The sequence below is a fragment of the Oncorhynchus masou genome, chromosome 11, assembly GCF_036934945.1.
Source record: "Oncorhynchus masou masou isolate Uvic2021 chromosome 11, UVic_Omas_1.1, whole genome shotgun sequence".
In the NCBI taxonomy this organism is placed as follows: Eukaryota; Metazoa; Chordata; class Actinopteri; order Salmoniformes; family Salmonidae; genus Oncorhynchus; species Oncorhynchus masou.
In genome coordinates, this window is record NC_088222.1 from 52372330 (window position 1) to 52391309 (window position 18980).

The 18980-nt window shown below is 45.3% G+C and overlaps 1 protein-coding gene across 4 annotated transcripts in view; it reads right to left on the reverse strand.

The window, feature by feature from the left end:
• Positions 1–16185, reverse strand: part of LOC135548821 (dihydropyrimidinase-related protein 3) — a 36359-nt gene extending 20174 nt beyond the window's left edge. For 2 of the 4 annotated variants that reach the window (XM_064978775.1, XM_064978774.1), the window contains exons 1-3: positions 10544–10729; positions 2532–2620; positions 1040–1224 (exon numbers count right to left, since the gene is read on the reverse strand). In XM_064978775.1, coding sequence (XP_064834847.1) covers positions 1040–1224; positions 2532–2620; positions 10544–10591 — 322 coding nt within the window. In that variant the 5' untranslated portion in view covers positions 10592–10729. Of the gene's footprint in view, positions 1–1039; positions 1225–2531; positions 2621–10543; positions 10730–15798 lie in introns of those variants that run through there. The other 2 variants (XM_064978773.1, XM_064978772.1) reach the window with 2 other exon arrangements.
• Positions 16186–18980: the final 2795 nt, after the last annotated feature.

The window sequence follows — 18980 nt, forward strand, 5'->3', positions numbered from 1 at the left end:
GCTTGGGTTACATCAACTTCACTGTTCATTTTAGTCTGAGGCTCAGATCAGCTCAAGAGATGAAGAGAAATGCCCCCTCGTCACTGATGTAATATATGCGCCTGCTGCCCTGACCACCTGACCACTTCCTGATCCAATTTAAGACAGCCCAATCTCCCCAGATCCCTCTGAGTGTGATAATGCGATCTCGAGTCAACAGCAACCATGAACAGATATGTTGTTTACTATGTTGACTCTCTGACCGAGGCTTTATCGCTTTTAACTCTGTGTCGCAAACGTGAATAGAGGGGTGAATAGGCTAATGGACTGCATGAGTGAGCTGGAGGCAGTTCTTCCTTCACAGGGCCACAGACACCAGACAGTTCAGTACCAGTTGATCATAGTGAGTCATTCCTATCTACCAGCTGTGCCATCTGTGTGTTCGGCCCATTTTTGGGTGCTTGGGCTGGGATGCCTCACACACAGCTCGCCTATTTCCACGGGACTTGTGTTTCACTACGTACGCACCCCCCCCCCCCCCCAGCCCCTCCTCGTTCCCCCCCCTCTCCCCACGGCCTTTGTGTGGTCCCCTGGACGGCTGCCCACACTAGCTGATGTAGGAGAGCTCAGAGACCCTCTACCCCCCACTTTATCTTGTGCTCTGGCTTTCTCTCTTTTTCTCTTTCTCTCTCTCTCTCTCCCTCTCTCTCTCTTCCTCCTCAATGGATAAAGCTGCCACATGGCTGCCCCCTCACAATCTACACTGTGTTTTGTCTACAATCTCACACTGCCACAGGCGAGTAGCGTGGATTATAATCTTGCCTCAATTCTCAACTAAAATCAGATAATAACCACAGACACACAGTAAACAGTACGATTCAGGCTTTCTGTATGTAATTGGATGTAATTGACACAGGAGTCTTTCCATGTCATAAGGGTCGTTAACTACAACAATCCCTCCTATGGGGCCCCTGCTGTCTGTTACTGTGATAGACCTCCCACCCACCCACCTCCCCCAGTGAGAGACACATGATCCATGGCTCCCTTCCCTCCCGCTCACCGATCATGGTGGTTCCCCCAGCCAGGGCCGCCTTGGATCCCTGGGAGAAGTCATCTACGGTGGTGGTGCCCCGGTAGGGCATCTGGAAGTGTGTGTGGATGTCAATGCCACCGGGGATCACCATCTTGCCGTTGGCCTCGACGGTCTTGATCCCTCCTGGGACGATCAGGTTGTCTCCAATCTGCCTGGACGTTTAGAAGGGGAGAAAAGCCATGTCAGGGCAGGGGTATCATTGAGTTGACACAATGCTGTGCATTCATGATATGAACAGCTTAATAGCTAATGAATGAACTGAAATGAATATATTATCATATCATAAGTAATGTAGTTTTGCTCATGGCTGACTGGTGTACAGTAAAGGTCATCCAATGGAAAGCTAACGGTGACCCAGCAACATTAGTAAACTATCAATCCTTACAGATTGGATGAAAGTCATTAGAGCGTGTCAAACAGCAGCTTGGAGGGCTGCCGTGCAGACAGACAGACGTGCAGACAGACAGCCGTGCAGACAGACAGACAGACAGACAGACAGACAGACAGACAGACAGGAGGGCAGTGTCGGTCTGTCTGTCCATCTGCGCCAGTAGCAGCAGCCAGGTCAATGCTAGCCTGGTCAATGCTAGCCTGGTCAACGCTAGCCTGGTCAACGATAGCCTGGTCAACGATAGCCTGGTCAACGCTAGCCTGGTCAACGCTAGCCTAGTCAATGCTAGCCTGGTCAACGCTAGCCTGGTCAATGCTAGCCTGGTCAACGCTAGCCTGGTCAACGCTAGCTTGGTCAACGCTAGCCTGGTCAACGATAGCCTGGTCAACGATAGCCTGGTCAACGATAGCCTGGTCAACGCTAGCCTGGTCAATGCTAGCCTGGTCAACGCTAGCCTGGTCAACGATAGCCTGGTCAACGATAGCCTGGTCATCGCTAGCCTGGTCAACGCTAGCCTGGTCAACGCTAGCCTAGTCAATGCTAGCCTGGTCAACGCTAGCCTGGTCAATGCTAGCCTGGTCAACGCTAGCCTGGTCAACGCTAGCTTGGTCAACGCTAGCCTGGTCAACGATAGCCTGGTCCACGCTAGCCTGGTCAACGATAGCCTGGTCAACGCTAGCCTGGTCAACGCTAGCCTGGTCAACGCTAGCCTGGCCTGCTTAATTGGTATGCAGCTCTAACCTTCCTGCGGGTGATTTAACTATCAGAGCTCCTCTTTGGGAGCACACAGGACAAAGGGTCTAATAGGCTGATCGAGTGGGAACAGGAAAGGGGGGGAAAGAGTGCCCTTCCAAGAGCAGGGAGGAATGTACTCCCTTTGCCTTTCTTCTGGCCTGGCGCGCTGTGCACCACTATGCACTGTCTGGATCTGTATGGTACTCAAAATGACTGTCATTTGTGGTTGTGTTACCTACCTTGCACTGACTGTAATTCACTGTGGATAAGAGCATCTGTAAAATGTAGATGTAAATGCATGGGAGGACGTGACGGTCAAGCATTGTGTCTTACTTAATGACGCCATCCTCCATGTAGATGTCAGCATAAAAGGACTGGTCATCATTGACAATCCTCCCGCCTTTGACCAGAAGCCTGTCGCTCTGGAGAGAGAGAAAAAGAAAGAAAGAAAGAAAGGGTGGGGTTGGAAGGGAGGGAGGGAGGGAGGGAGGGAGGGAGGGAGGGAGGGAGGGAGGGAGGGAGGGAGGGAGGGAGGGAGGGAGGGAGGGAGGGAGGGAGGGAGGGAGGGAGGGAGGGAGGGAGGGAATGTTAGAAAGCCCAAAGCAATGGCATCAGTATTCTGTCAATTCCAGCAGACACTTCTTTTTTTGTGTTTTTGAGGGGGGTTCTTGTTGTTGCGCAATCTCCCATCAGCAGCTGGGGTGAAACAAGAGCCATTTGTTTGGAATGTCTGACTCCCCTATCCACACAAGACAGGGCTACTGAGAATTGCCTGCCACTCACACAGATTACATAGCAACTACACAGTAACCTACATTTTACACATTGCTAGATGGGTGGATGGCCCAGTAGTCACATAGATGAGGTTGGACTAGATAGACAAGACTAGATAACATAGGCTGTGAGAAAGGGCGTTGTCGTCTAGCCCCTCAGCTGCTGCGACAGAGACAGCCACTAGACCACTGGCTAACCATCTCCATGGTAACCCTTTGCTACAGTAGGGTCACTCAGACAGGCTTGAGCGGTGGGCTGGCATGTCTGTTAGAGACACGCCTCACAGGGAACAGGGCATAATGCTGAGCGACAGCGAATGGCACACGACTGCTCCCTGGCAGAGAGAGAGACCGAGAGACGCAGAGTGAGAGAGAGAGAGAGACGCAGAGAGAGAGACAGAGAGAGACAGAGAGAGAGAGAGAGAGAGATGCAGAGAAAGAGAGACAGAGAGAGAGAGAGAGAGAGAGAGAGAGAGAGAGATGCAAAGAGACAGAGAGAGACAGAGAGAGAGAGAGAGACACAGAGAGAGAGAGAGAGAGAGAGAGAGAGAGAGAGATGCTGTAATGTTGATATTAGCGTTGAGGCCTCTCCTCTGGTCAGACCATTAGATTCTAGAACTAGACCAGGACATAGATTGACCTAAACCAAAGTCAAATGGCTTTTTAACAGTATGAATAATGTTTGTACGGTACCCATTATCCTTTCACACTGTGTAAAATACCTAGGTTCAGTTTACTGCCCCGTAAGGAAACAGAATCGGAGCGTTCCAATTGGAACGAGGTGTGATTTGTGATTTACCATCTTGGCTGTGGAGCCAAGATAGTAAACACACCCCTCCCTACGGCTTTAATTGAAGCCATTCTGTACTGTATACACGTAGCCTTAGTGATATATCCCGACACCTGCACAGTCTTCCAGACAGTGTGGTAGGGACGGGAGGGAGGGTCTTCTGAGCCACACAGGTCTCCCCAGTCTGCCTGGAACCGGCAACACACTGTGTACAGCACAGAGGCAGACGGAAAGAGAGCACGTATACTGTATACAGGGTCACTTACAGAATGGGCCCCCCACCACCTACACAATGCACAGCCCCTCCTAATCCCATACCATACCACTACCTTCAGGGGTTTTGGAACTGAGTATGCTTCAGATTGCTAGTATATAAGCAGATGGTACTGCGTAATAATATTCCACATTTCTCACACAATGCAGCTGGCTAGCCCCTGAGAGGGCGGAAGGCTGGATATCGTGGCTAGCTAAGGGGTGATGGTTTAGTGACCTTAGGGAAGTGAATGTATCTAACACCAGCCCTAAGATCATGAGGACGTCATCTTTCTTCAATGATCCCTATATGGTGTTTGACGCATGGTCCAGACCAGGCCTGGGCAACTCCTGATTGGTGTCACACTTTCCCCCCCTGCCCTAACCAACACAGCTGATTTCAACTAATTGCATTCTAAACTGAAGATCGTGATTAGTTGATTATTGGAGTCAGGTGTGTTAGCTGGGGCAAAAGTTGATCTAGATGGTCTACTGTGCTGCATAGGTCCCTGTTGTGTGCCTGAACACCCGCCCCCGTCTGTCACTGTCCTACCTCAGGCCTCCGTCCTGACATCACCAATCGGAGCCAGGATCAAAACTGAATGCTCACTTTCATCATATCTGACTAACCGTCATCATACTCTACTGCTGTACTTATACCGCCATCTACCACCATCTATGACCACACTGCCAAAATATTATACAGATACAGTGGGGCAAAAAAGTATTTAGTCAACCACCAATTGTGCAAGTTCTCCCAGTTAAAAAGATGAGAGAGGCCTGTAATTTTCATCATAGGTACACTTCAACTATGACAGACAAAATAAGAAAAAAAAAATCCAGAAAATCACATTGTAGGATTTTTAATAAATTTATTTGCAAATTATGGTGGAAAATAAGTATTTGGTCACCTACAAACAAGCAGGATTTCTGGCTCCCACAGACCTGTAACTTCTTCTTTAAGAGGCTCCTCTGTCCTCCACCCGTTACCTGTATTAATGACACCTGTTTGAACTTGTTATCAGTATAAAAGACACCTGTCCACAACCTCAAACAGTCACACTCCAAACTCCACTGTGGCCAAGACCAAAGAGCACCAGGCTGGGAAGACTGAATCTGCAATAGGTAAGCAGTTTGGTTTGAAGAAATCAACGGTGGGAGCAATTATTAGGAAATGGAAGACATACAAGACCACTGATAATCTCCCTCGATCTGGGGCTCCACGCAAGATCTCACCCCATGGGGTCAAAATGATCACAAGAACAGTGAGCAAAAATCCCAGAACCACACGGGGGACCTAGTGAATGACCTGCAGAGAGCTGGGACCAAATTAACAAAGCCTACCATCAGTAACACACTACGCAGCCAGAGACTCAAATCCTGCAGTGCCAGACGTGTCCCCCTGCTTAAGCCAGTACATGTCCTGTCTGAAGTTTACTAGAGAGCATTTGGATGATCCAGAAGAAGATTGGGAGAATGTCATATGGTCAGATGAAACCAAAATAGAGCTTTTTGGTAAAACCTCAACTTGTCGTGTTTGGACGACAAAGAATGCTGAGTTGCATCCAAAGAACACCATACCTACTGTGAAGCATGGGGTTGGAAACAACATGCTTTGGGGCTGTTTTTCTGCAAAGGGACCAGGACGACTGATTCATGTTAAGGAAAGAATGAATGGGGCCATGTATCGTGAGATTTTGAGTGAAAACCTCCTTCGATCAGAAAGGGCATTGAAGATGACACGTGGCTGGGTCTTTCAGCATGACAATGATCCCAAATGATCCCAAACACACCACCTCAACGAAGGAGTGGCTTCGTAAGAAGCATTTCAAGGTCCTGGAGTGGCCTAGCCAGTCTCCAGATCTCTGCTAGCCATTGGCTGCCTACATCTGAGAACTACTAGCTAACTGGCAAGCACCAAAATAGTCAATAACTTCGGGAGTACTGACCCAGGAAATCTGCAGACACCCCTCTAGTGGCGAAAGTAAGAACTGCCGAAAATGCACAGTCAAAGAGGAGAATAATTATTGTCAAGGAAAAGTAAAAAAAAAATTGAAATAGAGGCATACTAAGAAAAAAAGAAACATAACACAGTGTGTAAATGATAACACACTACAAGAAATTATTAACTGATTAAAATTCTGGAAGTGAATGCTGGAATAAAACAATAAACTATGCAAATTAGCAAAAGCTGTGCATTAAGGAAATAGACACCTGACTCGAACAGAAGCCTGTCTCAAATAAGCGCCTGTTGTGTTAAGTAATTTAAGCAAATAGGCTATTAATTGAAGTTTTATGGTAAACCCTTACAAAAATGTCTATCATACTTCACATAATAATTCACATTTTCCGTTGCTGCAGGATTATTTTCCTGCTGTAGCAAACTGGGTCAAATTAAGATCCTACACATATAGGCCTTTGTCCACCATCTCAATGCTTCATGGAGATGGGATTAATGGAGCAGAATAAGTTCCTATATCAAATAATAATAATCATATAAATAAATGAGAGAAAGTCAAATGTTTTTGGAGGTCATTTTTATCAAGGTTGCGATTTTGTGAACATTCATGTTTTTATGTGGTGGAACCTTGCTGTGGCTGGAAATGACTGAATGCACTGAATTGTTCATAGGCCAGTGGTCTCCGCTGTGTAAACAAGGGTATCTCCCAAGTGATTATAATGATCAGAGAATCCAGTGATTTCCCTGGGCTTAGTATGAAACCCCAACCCTCAAATGCATAACTCTAGAAATCCCACTGAAAAGAACGACGGAAAAGAAAGATAGTCTTTGTTTTTGCAAGACATTCCTCACCCTTTGTTTACAACATAAATATGACATCAATTAAAAGAGTAAAACGATACAGACAATCTGCGGTGGTTAAAACGCTTTGACAGAATCCCGTAGTTGCAGTAGTGTTCATATGAAGACCAGCTAAAATCCTTGAGGTGTGACTGCACACCATTGGTCTACAATGGTGGATACGCAGATGGGTCATGACAGGAACTGTAACATGTTGTTCACTGTTAAACTTACTCATAAACAAGTCAAAACGCCACCTGTGAAGAGTCCCATCCCAAGCCATGCAGAGCTTGAGGAAAGGGATGGAACCAACTCATATGAAAATCACACACATCTGTGTGGTCGCCGTATCATTACAGTACTACTAAAAACCCATTCTATGAAAAAAGTTCCAATGAAATCAGAAAGGGAAACTATATCCATAATATGTCTAAGGACATTTCTGAAATAACAGTATCTTCCTCACTGACTCTTTGTGCGTTTCACGTTTCTACCCGTTCAACTGTTACCTTTTAACGTAGGCTACACATCATCTCAAACGTATCACTTTGCCTTCGACGGGTAACTGGGAGGAGCGTGTGCCGTGTACTTGGTCTCGTGCTGTCCACTTTGGTCGACGTCAAAGCCCCGCCTAATCACTTAGGCTGACCTTGACTAGGTCATGTGCCATTGGGCCTACCCCCCCCCCCCGCCTGACAATCAACCAGGCTGCAGCCAGTCACAGTAAAGGAGAACAAAAAGACATTAATGGGTAGCGTGTCTATGTTTGCGTCCCAAATGACACTGGATAAAAGGCCTCGGTCAGTGCTTATAGGGAACAGGGTGAGGTTTTTGGACACATACAGCCTTAATGTAGAGCCTATCCACAGCACTGGCCTGGCGTGGCACACAGACAGATACTGTGTGTGTGTGTGTGTGTGTGTGTGTGTGTGTGTGTGTGTGTGTGTGTGTGTGTGTGTGTGTGTGTGTGTGTGTGTGTGTGTGTGTGTAGGGGGGGGTCACAGGATTTCATTAATAGTCTAAGCTTACACAATGTGGAACAATCGGAGGATTAGGATCGTGAGACATGCTCGTGATAAAATCTCCTCATGAGGTCAAAAGGGCCCAAGTGGACAGTGGTTTGCTGCAATTTGACATTGGGAACAGCCAATAATAAGTCCTTGTACACGAGGTTGATACGCAAGCCAGAAAATACTAAAGATAGTCTAAAGGAAGTATGCTGCATTGTGAAGGTTTGTGAAGGTTTTTCCACACTGACCAAATTGAGACGAGAACACATTACCGTCAGAGAAGCATTTGCAACAGGCCAGTTCTTGTGGACATCTGCAGAGTTTGACTGGGAACAATGCTGCCATGTGTTGTTGCTAACAGGGAAAACACAGCAGCCAAAACACACAGAGCCAAGAGGATATTACAGAGGCGTCCATTAAATGTGAGACCCTTCTCTATGAGGCGGGCAGGCAGGCGGGCAGGCGGGCGGGCGGGCGGGCAGGCCGAGACCAATGGAAGGGAAAGCCTTCCTGCTGCATGCGAGCCAGTGCCTCTGCTTCCCTCAGCCGTGTTGCTTAGTGACAAAAATATTGACTTTTCGCTCAAAAGCACATGATTAATTTCTTTCTGCAGAAAAGTCAAAACAATAGGACATTTCAATCGAAATAAATTGCCTAGCCACCACATCACAGAGGCAGGTCTCCAGCAGTGTGATCTTGTGATAGGCCAAAGTACACTCAAATCTGGTTCCGATTGGGCCTGCCCACCATCTCCTTCCAGAATGGGAAAATGGCCTCATGTCAAGAGGCTAGAGCTAGGGAAACAAGGTTAACCGAGGTGCTATGTCTCTATGCAGGTTACCATGGAGAGTGGATGGCAATAGCTGGGTGGTTACTGCAGGATGTTTTGATTGCAGTCAGGCCCACTTTGCAGACAGTGTGGGGATGGAGGCGCCCTGTTTTGAGGTGTCGGTGGGGGGAATCGTGTTTTTTTCTGGGTAAGGCCTGTCAGTCCTGCCCACATATACAGGTTCCAGCTGGAGGGGATTATTGATGACATGCACGGCACTACAGTGGGCTACTGTGAGGACATGGAAAAACCATAACCACACCTAGAAATCTGACATGGTCTCCACTGTTCCCAGACAGAGGGAAACAGATGGAATGTAGGGGGTAGAAATAAACGAGGAAAATCATTCTCAATACAATATCTTTCTCAGATTGTCAGGCTATAGCCTACATGTAATTACACTGTAAAGAACTGTCTATTAATAATTGTTTAAAGGATATTAGATTCTCCATTATGTCAAGTTGGTGCTATCACACATGATTTTGGAGTCAGGTAAATATTGTACATATTGTACAGTAGGGTAAAGTTATAGGTCTACAAGAAGGTAGGTATGTAGAATTGATGATGAAGCATAAAATAATGCCCCCAGGGGCCAGTACAGCCTGAGGTCCTAGATTTTGCAGCAGGTGTATTACCTTTACAGGCCACACAAAGATGTTCAAAGCCCCCACAAAATAAAATATGTAAAAATATACACATAGAAAACATGCACAAACGGTTCCTAAAACATTATCGTGAGTGCTGATGCTTTACATATCAGAGGACCGCTGCAAGCCAGCCGGCATCCACCCCCAATCAGTCAGTGATATCAGACGAGACAAAGGGCGTCTCTCCTGGAATAAAACATCACCCTTCGCCGCAACAATGAACACGCAGCCATTTCAGACATACCCAGAGCTGTGCTGCAGCATCAATCCAGGCCACCACGTTGCTTGCACCGATTTACACTCCCAACCCCTTTAAGCACCGCACCGCACCGGCGAATTCTGTTACATTATGTTCTAGTGATGCAGAATTGGAAATGACCCATTTAACAGGCGGGTTATCGCATCTGATCACACATGGGCGTGGGAGATTCTTTTTTCTCTCCCTGCACCAGTCCAGACGCTCAGATTGCCTACAGCTGGACAAATACATATGTATTTAACAGAATTGGTGTGTACAACGTGGTTTATTATGATACATAATTAAAGTTCTTCAATAATGAAAACGATTAGGCCATATATTTCCTCGATTCACACAGTTATAACTTATTTATTCCTTTGTATTCGTTTTTTCTTATCATAGGAGGCCGAGTTTTCAACATATTTGGCCCTGTAGGCTACAAAAACAAAATCCAAAACGCGATAATGTTATTTATTATTTATTTGAAAAATAATATGATTTCCTACAGCATTTTCTCTCTTTCCTCAATCGTTCCAGTTGCCACAATTTAGTTGAAAAAAACTGAAAGTTCTAACAAATACAGTCCAGTGTGAAGATGTAGGTTATTTGATTTATTTCATTATATATCTTGCACATGAGCCACATGCACTGCGCACGGGTACCATGCCATCCTCAACAAAGAAGATGCAAGTTACCTTTAAGAAAACGCCTTGTTCTGTCTCTCCGGCTGTCACTATTGTGGCCAATCATGCCACCTCATTCCGCACTACTTAGCACTGTATTTCATTTTCCAGCGGCGATGTTCAATAGACTATCATAATGGTTAGGAAAATATTCCAAACGGATGACAAAAGCCTGTATGCATCTGCCCATTAATGACTATTTGCCACAGCTCTGAATAGCGGTTACATTAAAAAAAAGGAAAGACAAAACCAATGCACTGATTTGCATCAATCAAGCATGCAAGTTTCAAGAATAATTGAGGCAGATATTACTTTCTACTTACTGTGATCTTTGGAATATTCTTTTTGCCTTGATAAGAATGCCCAGACATGATTACGACTGAAAACTGATTCCACCTCTGAACAAAGCCTTGAAATATTCCCCTCTGAATGCTTCTGCGGCTACAGCCTGGATGGGAAAACTAGGGAATGGTCGCCTCTCTCTGCAATGTAAAGTGCGCTTCGTAGTGAGCTAGAAAGTCTACTCTGATCATCCGGTGGACTCCTCCCTCAAAATACAGTCTAATTTGTAAAACTGCAATGATCAAATCATTCCACAAGAGGACGCTCAACAGCAGGTGTTGGCGACCACTATGAGCTCGCTACTTTATAGCTTTGTTGTGTAAACTCAATGGTGTGTTCAACATGCTATGCATGCAGCGCTGATAGATCCCAGCAGGCCAACAATGCACTAGTTAATTCACGGCTAAATTGATCATAAGAACCGGTGCGGCCGTGGATAGCCAATGGGCAGAGCATGTAGGTACCACGCAGTAGACTAGGCCTATATACTGTATTCCCTGTGGAGCTGAGACAAGAGGGGCGTGGGCCTGACAGCTAAGGACGGGGCAGGCTGTCCTATCTGCTTAAGCCATGCAGTCTTATTTCTAAGCTCAGCAAGTGACAAATCCACTTTATTTTTTTTAAATTGGAGGTCGGTGTTTTCACTGTAAAGCAACTTATGTCAAGTGATCTTTTTTTCCAGACAAAATAAAGTAGAACGGCTCTCAAAAAGGCCTGCCATTTATATTATTTTACTGGGAGTGGTCTAGCCTTCAGACACCATACAAATGGTTACCCATACACAATAGAATAGACGACTTCCGGAGTATCCACAATCCACCAATCATGTATGATTTAATGTAAAGGCAATGCACGAGTTTCTTCAGTGTCATGTGATAACTAGGAACCATGACAGGGTTGTACAGTACAAGTGCACAACAACTCTAGAACTTCCCCCTTTTTCCATTTTTTATGGGCTACAAAAAATTGAGATGCAGTATTTCAGGGAGAGCTGATATCTGTGTCCATGATCTCGGTAATTATTGGGCTAGACTGGTCGACCTGTTATTATGAACAAAGAGGGTGGAGCTTGCTGGCGAGTAACAGCTGTCGGACCCACAGAGCCTGTCACTGTCCCCACCCTGCCATGTGTCTCTATTGTCTGGGCCTCAGTAGAGCAGACCCCCTTCCCTAATGCACCGATAATGAGGTTCTGTGAATCAAAAACAACACTGTGTGTGTGTGTGTGTGTGTGTGTGTGTGTGTGTGTGTGTGTGTGTGTGTGTGTGCGTGCGTGCGTGCGTGCGTGCGTGCGTGTGTGTGTGTGTGTGTGTGTGTGTATCTGTATGGTGTATGTATCTCAAAGTACAAATTGATTATCATGAGTTGAAAAGGGGCTATGGGAGATGCTGTGTACATTAGTCCAGTAAATATCCGTACAATATAAACAAGAAAACCGAGGAGGAAGTCATTTAGTGAGGAATGATAAGGTGCTTCCTAATAGCACACTGTTGACATGTCCTTTCATGGATGTGGACAGACCAGTTATTACTTCAGCATTTACTATCCCTGGAGAATGCATCAACAAAGCACTTAATGTTGGCTGGATATTTCCTCTGCAAGCGCAGAAGGCACACTGAATGATACAGATGGAAATGTATGATATTCCCATTAAAATCCAAATATAGTAATAGACAGTAATTCTTGTCTTTGATGTTCTAAAAGTAATGCACTAGAGCATACTCATAGGTACAGACAGGAAGCTGGGTATCATGTACAGGCCAGCCACAGAGGGGTGTGACAGACAGGAAGCTGGGTATCATGTATAGGCCAGCCACAGAGGGGTGTGACAGACAGGAAGCTGGGTATCATGTACAAGCCAGCCACAGAGGGGTCTGACACACACCTTCCACCCTGTGGGCCAAAGGGGATTAAACCCCCTAACCCTATCCCCCTATAGCCCCAACCCCCTGGGCCGAGCCCCTAACCCATTACCACCATGACAGGAATTTTACGGATGCTGGGGGAGTGTGGAGAGAAAGGCCATCCCTGGAGCATTACCCTAACGGGCAGAGGACAAAGAGAGGGCCCTCCCATGGTTTGGCCACCTCCCTGAATCAAAGACAAGGCAGGGCACGGAGACTCTCCATCCCTGGTTGTTTGTATGAAGAGGTACCTACCGTTCCACTGAGACACAAGCCTTAGTGGTGTTGCTAAACAAATCAAGACTTTCAATGGAGTAGAGAAAGGGGATTAATTCCCAGTGTGCTCATGTAAAGTTTAGGCGTGTCACAGGAGACTTAAGAGCTGCCGAAAAAAAATACAATTTTATGAAGATGGGAGCACATGGTTATAAATTCTTAAATATGCATTCTTAATAAATATTGTATTGTGAGGCTTCATACTCTGGCCTCATGTGGTAGAGCATGATTATAACTTCATAATGAAACATTGATTATATAGGGTACTGATAGGAGTGCACATTCGGGTGAAACAGAACTTGCATTCGCTAGACATTTCAGCTGAAGTTCCGTTTGGCATTCGCTTGCATGAGAGGGCAGAACAGAAAGAAGCTCCCAGGTTTAATTCGGCTGACATTAGTTGTCAGACTGATAATGTCACCGCCACAAGATGGGAGCAACACAGGACACAGCAGACTCAGATCAGACGGTCAGATCAGGGCTGCAGCAGTTCCACATCGGTCCACATGGGGACCCTAGCAGCCACAAGAGGTATGTCATGGCTAGATGCAGCTGGTTTAGTATCATTTTTAAAACATTTTAGCTGACCCCGACTCTTTTCCTAACCTTAAACTAATTATCCTAACCTGCTACCTTTAATCTCCTGACTTGCTACGAAAAGTCCATTCTGACCGTAGCTGTATACCATCTAGTCAAAACCGCATATCAGTCTATGATGACACACCACTAGTCCTCCCCGTGATGCCTGGATAGAAATGTCGCCTTGATTTATTATGCAACAGGAGACAATCTGCCATCACAGCACAAACTGGCAGAGAGTGAGAAGACACTTCACTGCGCTGAATCAGCGCCTCACGGAGTGCAGTTAGTGACCTTGGTTTTGCTTGGTCTGTCTCTTGTTCCGTGCTAAGTTTGGGTGTGTGTCTAGGACTGACTGGCAGAGCTATGACTATGTAGTAATCATCCTCACTCAACCTAATGGATTTTCTCATCTCTGAGCCAAAGGGATTACGGTATAGCAGGGCAGGATACAGTGTCTCAGCCCCAAATGGCACCCTATTCCCTAGTGCACCATAAAAGGGAACAGGGTGCCATTTGGGAAACACACGTGAATCATCACTTTGTGTGGCCCACAAGCTCAACTGAAGTATTCAAATTGAAATATTCATTAAACCACCTTTATGAAGGTTTAAAGGACAAGTGATGTTGTACTGTAATTTCCCACCAATTGCATTATAATAGGAATAAAAATGTCTTCAGACACAGAATGGATTCATAACTCACATCACCTCGTCTATATTAACCATCTGAACTTCCCCACTCAGCACGAGACAAAAGAGAAACTGTTGTTGCTTGCTAGTGTACCAGAAAATGTCCATCCTGGTACACCTCCAACATCCATTCTAAGAATTAGTGCACTGATTCCAAAAATAACAGTGAGAAATATTTGAAACGCTTCAATGCTTTAATAAGTTGTATTCATTGCTCAAACCTCAAATAAACTCCCCACCGATAAGTTCTGAAAGAGATGCAAGTGGAACATATGACATAAAAAAAAAACCTCCCAGAATAATTCCTCAAAAAGATCCTACTGGATTCCTTTTATATGCTCCTTATAACCTGCAAAGTCGATGTATGATCATTCAAATGCATTTGTTTTTTATTTGAGACTAACAATCATAAGATATGTGGCTGATATACGATTGATCGGACTTGGCAAAATGTGTTCATTTGTGTTTTGATTGGAGTGGCGTGAGTTGGCCACAAATCATAAAGCTGAGAAGTTATGGGAGAAAGTACAAGTTGTTTGTTTATTCCATGAGACTAAAGACTAACGCCAGGCTCAACGTGCGCTGGCAGCATGTAAGTGGTCAATTGAGTAAAGCATTTCACATGACCAACTGCTCTGTGGCCCTTTGTGTGTGGCCAGAGTGAAGCAACCAAAGGATGAAAGGGTTCCTATGTCTCCCGCAGGTGATCCAGAACCACAGACCAATCTAAATCAAATGCAACCAGATTTATACTTGCAACCTTCATCAAATTCCAGTATTTATAGCATTTCATTATCTTTCAGATACCTCTGTATCCCAAACATGTCCCATTGATACTGGTTGTTCCAAGTTCCCTTTTACAACTTTATTAACTTTCCACAAGCCTGTTGAGAGGCAGAATCACACACGCACGTACACACACACACACACACACACACTTGTTCTTCCCACGCACATATAAAATACTTTATTTGAATCCACAAATCACATTACAGTCGAGAAGGATTAATACATTTCCTAGTTCATAGATATATGGGCACTTATGGATCCAGAAAGCACCTTTCTCCATACAGCAAGGCTGCCCATGACCGCTGACACAGAGCAGTAGCTACCTCACTAGCTGCGTTGCGTATGTCCTACGCAGGCCTGCAATCTGAAGGCCACTTACTGTCAGCCTACAGTATGTACCTGGCCGAGACTCCCAAATATCAGCACAAGTTTGCGCCAAGGCTGTTCAGGCTTGACACACATGCAAATATTGTAACAGTACAACATTACCATCATGCAATTTGTGTAAATGGTTGACACGTGGAGGTGTGTCTACACCGTGTGATGTACAGTTTAAGCCGTTTAAACTGGATAACAAAAAAAATAATTTGAGGAAAGCTAAGTAAGATACGCAATTAATAGTCAATCGCTAAAAAGAGGGAAGGAAACGTGATTGAATATTTCGCATAAACCTGTAATTCGTTGGATTGAGTATTGTGCTGTATTGATACTTTTAGAGTGTCAAACTGACTCCTTCTTACATCATTCAATATCCGGATGCACTTACAATGTAGTTGGCAAGTTTCTCAAGGAGCCCTTTGATATGAGGAAGAACAATTTGTCAAATGTCTGTTGCCATGACACAACATGAATTCATCTGTATGCTCCTCTGCATTTAGAGTTGAGTGTCAGCTGCTGTGCGTCTCTTGTGTTGTACTGTATTTAGATCACAATTTTTTAAACTGACGGGTACATTGATTACTGCAGACATCTGTGGCACGCAACAGTAGAACTTACCTTTTCATCACCCAGGTTCTGTAGGACTTCCTTGCCTCTGGTACATTTTCTCTCTGTGCCAGAGTCTCTCATATCGTGCCAAATTACACTTTCTTTACATGGAGACCTCTCACTTGTAGGGCTCCTCGCCTCCTGCGCGTTCTCCGGTTTAGCAGTCCTAGGGGTTCTGTTCCCACGCTGACCGACGCTCAGAGCATCAAAATCAATGGTTTTGCTCTCGTATGCTCCCTCAACGTTGCAAAACATACCTCCGTATTTTTGCCGGGGTACCTGGTCGGCCGTTCCGGGACGGGCGAGATACACCGGTAAGTCATCATTCTCCTCCCTGCTCCAATTCTGCTTACGCTCGGCCATAGTGCGCTGTAGTGAACGGAAAGAAGGTGAAAGTAGGTCTGAAACTGTTCTAGTGTGTAGCTGCACAGGGCAGGAGGAGGCAAGGGGGAGTAGGCGCGAGTCTCCAAAACGGAGGTGGCAGTGCTGCCCTGGGTCTCATGAAAACAAAGTGATACCTGCAGCAGGAGCTTTTTTTTCACCCCCTCGAGCTGTTCAGTCACACATTTGAGATGTTAGCTTACCACAGACGCACCAAATATCTTCAATGCATTATCGAGGAAAATAACTGCACCTGGTATGGCAACTGTCAGCTCCTCTGAATAGGCCTATATTGAATATCTTAAGACAAAATATATTGCTTGTTATATAATAACCGTAACTGATTACTGGGTATTATTTTGTACGGGAGTAGCCTAAGATAAGCAATTTATTCAGGGACACTTATTCAGGCAAGGGTTGTTTCTAATATTCACGTGTTTTGGCCACACCCATCTTTGGCGCTGTCCTTTCAGCACCACGCATGCTACCAGGCCAATAGCGCCTGTGGTTGTCGGGGCCTCATTGCTTTTATCTAGGTCTACACGACATGGCGGTTCAACTTTCAAACACACAATTTACCTCCATCACCCAGAAGAAAGGCACTATATCTTTAAGCTTCTCCTGAGCCTGCAGATGACAGCGTCACTGTTCTCAGACACTGGCCTGATTACTTAGCAGAAATTAGACAGACAGGGGCCTGCAGGAAGACAGATTCTAGCACGTCTCAAAGTGACAAAGTGCTGAGTGCTGAGACAAGCGCAGGCAACAACTGAAGGATCAGCTTCAAACCTCATTCAACTGGCTAAGTAGAAACACACAACCGTTGGTAATAGTCCCTGACACTCTCCCCAGCCGGAAGCCACACAGCAGTTTCTCACAAGGTCTGTTTGGGGACTTTCAATTGGATTTGACCTACTTAGAAATACATTTACTGAGCCAACACAAAAATACTTTCTGCTGGATACAGTGATGCCATGCTGAGCTGTATACCTGCATCCTCAAGTCCAACCTGGTCAGTCATTCTGTCTGTAAATCGAAAGCACACCATATGTTACGTTTTGTATGTCATGTATTCGTTTTGTGGAAGTCCACCAACCATTTCGCACGATATGTTATGAGTTACAATCTATATTACGTGTATGCGTTGCGATTTTGCAAAATGTACAATAGGTTCATCATTTGTACAAATTCTAGCTAACATCTCAGTCATTTAGCAGACGCTCTTGTCCAGATTGATTTACGGGAGCAATTAGGATTAATGCCTTGCTCAGACAGATTTTTCACCTAGTCTGCTGAGGGATTTGAACAAGTGACCTTTAAGTTGCTGGCCCAGCAATCTTAACCACTAGGCTACCAGCAGCCTTAACTGCAGCTATGCTAGGGGTTAGGTTAGGATACCAAGCAAGTTGTCCAACTGAACAGATTCACCAGAAAAGTGTCTTCTGAATTGAACCCAAACCCCTCTGAATGAGCGAGGTACAGGGGGCTGCCTTAATCAACAACTACATCTTCAGCACCCAGGGAACAGTGGGTTAACTGCCTTGCTCAGGGGAAGAATGACAGATTTTTGAATTGTCCGCTCAGGGATTTGATCCAGCAACCTTTACAGTTACTGGCCCAATGCTCTAACCACTAGTCAACCAGCTGCCCCAGCAGAGATGGTTGTCCACAGAGGAACTCGAGAGCTCTATTAGAGTGACCATCGGATTCTTGGTCACCTCCCTGACCAAGGCCCTTCTCTGCCGATTGCTCAGTTTAGCCGGGTCGGCCAGCTCTAGGAAGAGTCTTGGTGGTTCCAAACATCTTCCATTTAAGAATGATGGAGGCCACTGTGTTCTTGGGGACCTTCAATGCTGCAGACATTTTTTGGTACCCTTCCCCAAATGTGCGCCTCGACACAATCCTGTCTCGGAGCTCTACAGACAAGTCCTTCGACCTCATGGCTTGGTTCTTGCTCTGACATGCACTGTCAACCGTGGGACCTTTATATATTAAATAGACAGGTATGTGCCTTTCCAAATCCAAATCATGTCCAATCAATTGAATTTAACCCAGGTGGGCTCCAGTCAAGTTGTAGAAACATCTCAAGGATGGTCAATGGAAACAGGATGCACCTGAGTCCAATTTCCAGTCTCATAGCAAAGGTTCTGAAAACTTACAGTAGCAGTCAAAAGTTTGGACACACCTACTCTTTCAAGGTTTTTTAAATGTATTTGTTTATATACAGTATATACACTATTTTATAGTGAACACATCCAAACCATGAAATAACATATGTAGTCAGCTGCATACCACCCTGCATCCCACTGCTGGCCTGTTACTGAAGCTGGGTTGGTCCAGGTCAGTCTCTCGATGGGAGAACAGGTGGTGTTGGAGGGCTAGTAAGAGGCACCCTTTCTTTTGATCTAAAATATCCCATTGTCCCAGGGCAGTGATTGGAGATATTGTTCTATGTACTGTAGGGTGCCATCTTTCGGATGGGATGTTAAACAGGTGTCCTGACTCTCTGTGGTCACTAAAGATCCCACGGCACTAATCGTAAGATTAACACTGGTGTTCTGGCTAAATTCCCAATCTGGCCTTCATACCATCATGGCCACCTAATCATCCCCAGCTTGCAATTGGCTCATTCATCTGCTCTCATCTGTGACTATTCCCCCAGGTCGTTGCTGTAAATGTGTTCTCAGTCAACTTACCTGGTAAAATAAGGATTAAATACATGTAGTAACCAAAAAAGTGTTAAACAAATCAAAATATATTTTATATTTGAGACTCTTCAAAGTAGCCACTCTTTGCCTTGATGACAGCTT